Below are 6,000 nucleotides of genomic sequence, written 5' to 3'. Positions count from 1 at the left end.
CCACGAGAAGCGCGGCCAGAGGAGTGAAGGGGTCTCGGCCCGCTAGCTCGGGGACTCCCTCTTGGCGCGGAAACAAGCTTCCCGGGATGGGCGGGCGCCCAGTGACTATCCGGGAATAGAGGGTGCGGAAGAGGGAGCCGGGAAGCTCACTTATCGCGGTGTTTCCTCCTTCTTCACTCTCGGGGGAGCTCTCGCGAGAGAAGCAAGGGAAAGATGGCCGTGCCCTGTTTTTCGGTGTGAAGCAGTGGCTGGGGCTGCGGCGGCGGGGACTGGGATCTTGGTGTCGCGGGCATTTGAGCTGTAGGTCCCCCCAGCGCGCCTGTGTCACCTCGTGCCTAGGCGAGAGCCGGCTTTTCTTCCCGGGAGATGCGTTTGTCCCGGGCTCGGGGAAGCTCTGGGAGTTCATGCTACGCTGGAGGCTCCTGGCCACCGCTCTAATCGCCTTGTGCCGCGCAGCGCCAGCTCCGTCGCCGGCGGTGAGCCTCCCGGATCCCCCCCTTGCCCCTGGCGGCGGCGATGACTGGGGAGAAGATCCGCTCACTGCGGAGGGACCACAAGCCCAGCAAAGAAGAGGGGGACCTGCTGGAGCCCGGGGATGAGGAAGCGGCGGCTGCCCTCGGCGGCCCCTTTACCGGAGGCAGGATTGGCTCAGGCGGCAGCGGCAAGGGCGGCAAATCCTGTCATAAGATCTTCAGTAACCATCACCACCGGCTGCAGCTGAAGGCAGCTTCGGCCTCCTCCAACCCCCCCGGTGCCCCGGCCCTGCTGCTGCACAATTCCTCCGTGACTACCACCTCCCAGTCCCCGGCTCTCCTAGCGGGCACCAACCCCCTTGCTGTCGTCGCAGATGGAGGCAGTTGCCCCGCACACTACCCGGTTCACGAGTGCGTCTTCAAGGGGGATGTGAGGAGACTCTCTTCTCTCATCCGCACACACAATATCGGGCAGAAAGATAATCATGGTGAGGAGTGCTCGCCCCTCTCCTTCCCCGAGCCTAGGGTGTGCCTCCCCAGGCCTCTGGAATCCTAGGCTCCCCTTCTTCCCTGTCGTTTGCCTGTCATCTGGGCCAAATGCCCGTAAATCATGACCGATTCAGTAATAGCATGCCAATGGTCAAGGGGTTGGTTCCTGTGGGTGCAAAGGAATGTTTCCTCTTTGCCCACTTCAAAGTTTCCTGTGAGAAGCTGTTTTGTTTATCTTTGAGACAGTCATTGAATATGCTGATTCTTGACGGTCAGAAATTTTAGGTTGCCTCTCATCCAACCTGGCTTTCATTGGTTTATGGAGCTATTTTTCTTTTCTTTCTCTCCTTCCAACCTTGGATCTTTAATTCTGAACCTATGAATTGCCTACCTGCCTTCATTACTTAGGTACAGACTACACACACAACAGAAACTGATTGCGAGATTTCTACCTGCCACCAGGTTGTTTCTTTTTTGTCTGCTTTTAGGAAACTTAGAATGCATTGATTTCTGGAAGACACACAGTAGGAATGTGTTGGTGTTCGATACCTAGAATAATTAAAATGGCTTTTCAGTAGCTATTTTTTTATTCTTTTGTTTTACGAAGAGAATTGCTAACAGTAGTGTCTCTTGATGATTGACTAAAAATAGTACTATGATTTTTATAGCCTATATTAGAACGTATGGTATATTTGTTATTGAAGGATTATATTTCTGTTCTTTCCCTTACCTTAACTTGTCAGCTGAATTTTTTGTTTCTTTAATTGTAAAAAATAATGTGACTCAGTTGACTTTTAAGCAACAGTATATTTTTACATGAAAACTAATGTAAACAGTGACATTTTGAACATTTGATAAATAGGCCATTTTAAACTGGATAGGTGGCAAATATTAATAGATCTCCTTTTAACTTGTGACAATTATTATATACATTCAATTAGAACACACTCATCTTTGTGCTCACAATAATATAGCACATTAATGAAATACTTGCCTGTGGAATGAACTCCTTTAATTCCGTTGGATTCTAGTCTTCTTATATAAAATTAGGACAAAAATTGAGATTAAAAAAGTGAGTAAGGTTTCTGTTGGTTGTATAATTCTCTAACAACTGCACGTGTTTTCTGAGTTTACAATACTGTAATTGTAATAATATCACCACTTATTTATCATAATTCAAATCCCCCAAAAAGTACATTAAGGCTGCACCCACTTTTTCATTCTGACATGTAATTTATTTCATCATTTTATTGTTGTAACAAGCATAATGTTGTTTATTGATGGTAGTTATATTCTAACTCTTTGGGAAACAGTTGTTAGGTGAGATGGGTCGTGGAATCAGTTTATTAATCAGTTATTAGGAAGTTTTTCAATTTTAGTCTATATAATAAATGTAGTTCCTTTTTTCCTTGTAGCTTTGTAATTTCCTCATTACAGTATTAATTTTACTGTTGATATTTTACTAACCTGGATGCTTTATTTGGATTTTTAGGATATTTTCTTTTCAAATTATAAAAGATAAACGCTTTTTAAATTAACAAGAAACAAACTGTATATTATATTTGGATTGTTAGAACATGGTAGATGCACAGCAGAATCAAACACTCATACAGGTGAATAGCAGAGCCATATAGTTATAGCTCATTATCACATAGTTTTATATTCACTGTAGGGATTCCTTCCACAACACGATGATGATGATGATCATTATTATAGTTATAATTTATTGAGTTTCACCACTGTGCTGTTTACATACATTATCACATTTAATCCTCACAACAGCCCTGCAAAACAGATAGTTTTATTCTCATTTTAAAAGTGAGAAAAGTGAAGCCTAGTGAGACAAGGAAAGTTTGCTTAAGTTACATACATGGTACAAGTTGCAAAGCTAGAAGTCGAACTAATAGCTAGGACTCCAAAACCAATAATTAATCTCTTTGTAAATGTTTCTATTGATTGGGACTCCCTATATTGCAAGGAAGTCAATTCTAATAATGTGTATGTTGTAATTTATAGCAGGCAAAGTTGTTTAATGTATAGTTTTTGATTTAGTCCTTACAGTAGCCTTGCAGACAGATTCTGCCATTGGACAGCTCTCAGAGTTTATCTGTAGAGCCCAGATCTCTTACTCTTGTTTGTTAATTCTTTTTTATGTAATGTCACAGATAAATGGGCTAACCTTGTCCACATGATAGCCCTTTAGATATTTGACAAGAGCTATTATCTTCCCCTTATCTTCAGTTTACACATTCCTAACTTCTTTATCCATTCTTTGTATGACATGGTTTATAAAGTGTTTAGAATGGTTCCTGAAACATAGTAAATACTATATATGTGTGTTAAATAAATAAATGAAAATCTTAATCATTTTCTTTTAGTAGAACTCTAGTTTGTTAATTCTTCCCTTTGAGTATGGTGCCCAGAACTAACCTTAGTGCTGGAGCTATAGTAGCCTCATAAGCAAAGACAACAAGGAGATTATATTTCTTGCTCTAAAGCCGCACGCAGTTAACCTGTGCAAGAGTGTGTTAATTTTTTTTTCTCAGGTGATCTGCTCTCTTTCTGTTCTATCCCTTCTTGAATTTATTTCTTTAACCTCATCACAGGACTTTATATTTATTAAATTTGTTTTGTTTTGGTCCTTTATTTTAGCTGGAAAGCTTGTTAAATCCTCATTCGGTCACTATTTAGTTCACTGTTCATTAGCACTTTCAGTCTTTACTGATCTCTGATTTGATAAACTCATTTTGGTGTGTGTGTGTGCATTTGCAAATTATTGACTTAAATGGAATAGGAGCAAGGATAGAATGTTTTGTTTTGTGGTAAAATGTTGGTTGACTAGGAATTGCATTTTCAGAGCTATCATTCATTTTGAGAAATATTGTATTCTGGGTCCAAACATCATGTATATAGTGTTCAAATATGCCAAATGATTGTGATTTATCACTTATTTAATAATACCTTTTTTTGGATGGGGAAAAGAAATAATAAGTTAAATGTACAGAAAATTGTTAAACTTTATATCTTTAGTTATGTACCACTTTTTTTCTTTAGTATAAAATTAAAGATTGAGTCTAACTATGCCTTTTTTCACATTTAGAATGTAAAGATTTTTCTGAATTACTTTTTGCCATTGATGTTTTGGCAACGCATCATGGTAGCATGCCCATTTTTATAATTGATAATAATGATTTTACTTCTTCATCACCTTTCGAATAGAGAATGATATGAAACATACAGAAGACTTTCTTGGTTTTAACTGAACTTACTATTATATTTGTAATTTTGCTTTTTCCCTTGAGTTAAATATTCTTAAGAAGTTAAGCAGCTTCTTTTGGATGCTAGTCAGAAGCTTTTAGGTGCCAGAGTGATGAAAGTCCTGGATATGTAAAATGCTCAAACCAGTATTTCCTGGATGTGAAAATTTTCTGATCTGTTCTGAGAGATCGGCCAGTTTTTAATGCTTTAATTACATTGCTTGACATGTGACAAGCCATCTTGTCTATATACAGTTAATTTTCATTTTTATGGAGTTGTAATATCTTCTTGAAGCTATTTCACACAGTGATTAGAGATTTCAAATTTAAGTTAAATTTCAATTGAGAATGTTCCTGCCAATGCAGATAATTCAGTTAATTCACAGTAAAATGGTTAACATGTGCCACTCTGCCTGGTGGCTAGAATTCTTCAGACAGGGATTTAAAAAATCTTGATTTCAGAAAGATTAAAAATGTGCATTTTAGAATTGAGGAAACAGGATAATTTGTTGATCATGCAATGTTTATTTTGGTTTATTGTATTAAATCTTTTGTCTTCCTTTTGACATTATTTTTTCTGTTTTTGTTCCTAAAATCTTCATGATGGGTGATGCGAGAGAATAATGCATGATAGGTTCCTTTGAGAAGAGGTGAATATAAAGCTAAACTCTGCATGGCAAAAAAAAAATCTCGAACTAAGTGTCTGGTAACCAGTTTTAGCTAGGAAACGGTTAAAATGATGGTGTATCTTTAAAAGAACATTAGTAGTTTTATATTTGTTCTGTTTATGTTTTGTAGTCTTTTTTTTGTTTTTGAAAGGCAGACCTTAGTTTCCCTTAGAAAAAAAGTGGTGTCTAGAGGCCTAAGAGAATCCACTAAAAGGTGTTATATACCTTTACTGGGTGTGAGGGTTGATTTGGTGGTGAAATTTGTCACTCCACTGATCTGTCAGGGTTGATTTGTTGATCTTCATGATCAGATGAATATGAGCTTCCTCCTTTTTCCTCTTTCTTCTCCTTGCATATCTCTAATAAAGTAGGACTGTCATTGGATTAAGTGGCGTGTTTCCTGATTGCATTACCATCAGCGCTATAGTCTTGACTCACCACTTACAATATTGTGATCTGAACACATCTGCAGAGCTACCTTATAAAACGGAGGGGGATCCTCTTCTCTTCTTTTCTACATTGAGCTGCAATAGGAGCAGAAATTCTGACCTTCCCATTTTGGCAAAAAAGGCAACAGAAACAGGCAGTTAGTTATTGGTGATGTTGGGTCCCAGGCATCTTCAATGAGGCAGAATTCTAGAGGAGTCATCGGAGAATTGAGTTCTAGGTATTATGGCTGCCCAAGTTAATGTCATTCTTAAGTCAGAGAAATCTACTTTGATGCATAGTACAATGTAATTGTCAGGAAGCTTTGGGTTCTAGAAAGAGCGCAGTTCCTAGAGAATTGGATGGAGTCTGGTCAAACAATATGTTCCTGTTCCTATACCATTTATTTCCTTGAGGGAGAGATGGGAAATCAGTTTTAGTGGAAGACTGAAGTATGTAAAATGGGGATAGGAAAAAAGGAAAAAGTTCTTTTTTTCTAAGTGTTTGAAGATTATGGATGGTGCTAATTATCAGGATATTTAAAGTTTAACTGTGTGGTTTAGGTGAATATCACCTGTTCTAGAGCCTGTTATTCTTGTTGAAGTCTGAAAGATTACCTGCAAGATTAGAATGCCATCACTGTATTTGGAATCAGATCTGGGTTTGAGACCATGCTAACTGGCTAGC

General features: G+C 38.9%; 1 protein-coding gene across 3 annotated transcripts in view; it reads left to right on the top strand.

Annotated features, from left to right (window-relative positions):
• Positions 1-214: 214 nt before the first annotated feature.
• ANKRD13C (ankyrin repeat domain 13C) overlaps positions 215-6,000 on the top strand; it is a 75,170-nt gene continuing 69,384 nt past the window's right edge. For all 3 annotated transcript variants that reach the window (XM_063104766.1, XM_063104767.1, XM_063104765.1), the window contains exon 1: positions 215-961. In XM_063104766.1, the coding sequence (XP_062960836.1) occupies positions 517-961 (445 nt within the window). In that variant the 5' untranslated portion in view covers positions 215-516. The remainder of the gene's footprint in view (positions 962-6,000) is intronic.

This window comes from Cynocephalus volans, chromosome 8 (genome assembly GCF_027409185.1).
Source record: "Cynocephalus volans isolate mCynVol1 chromosome 8, mCynVol1.pri, whole genome shotgun sequence".
Lineage (NCBI taxonomy): Eukaryota > Metazoa > Chordata > Mammalia > Dermoptera > Cynocephalidae > Cynocephalus > Cynocephalus volans.
The sequence above is the reverse complement of the archived record's forward strand: the minus strand, read 5'-3'. Positions and strand labels throughout refer to the sequence as shown.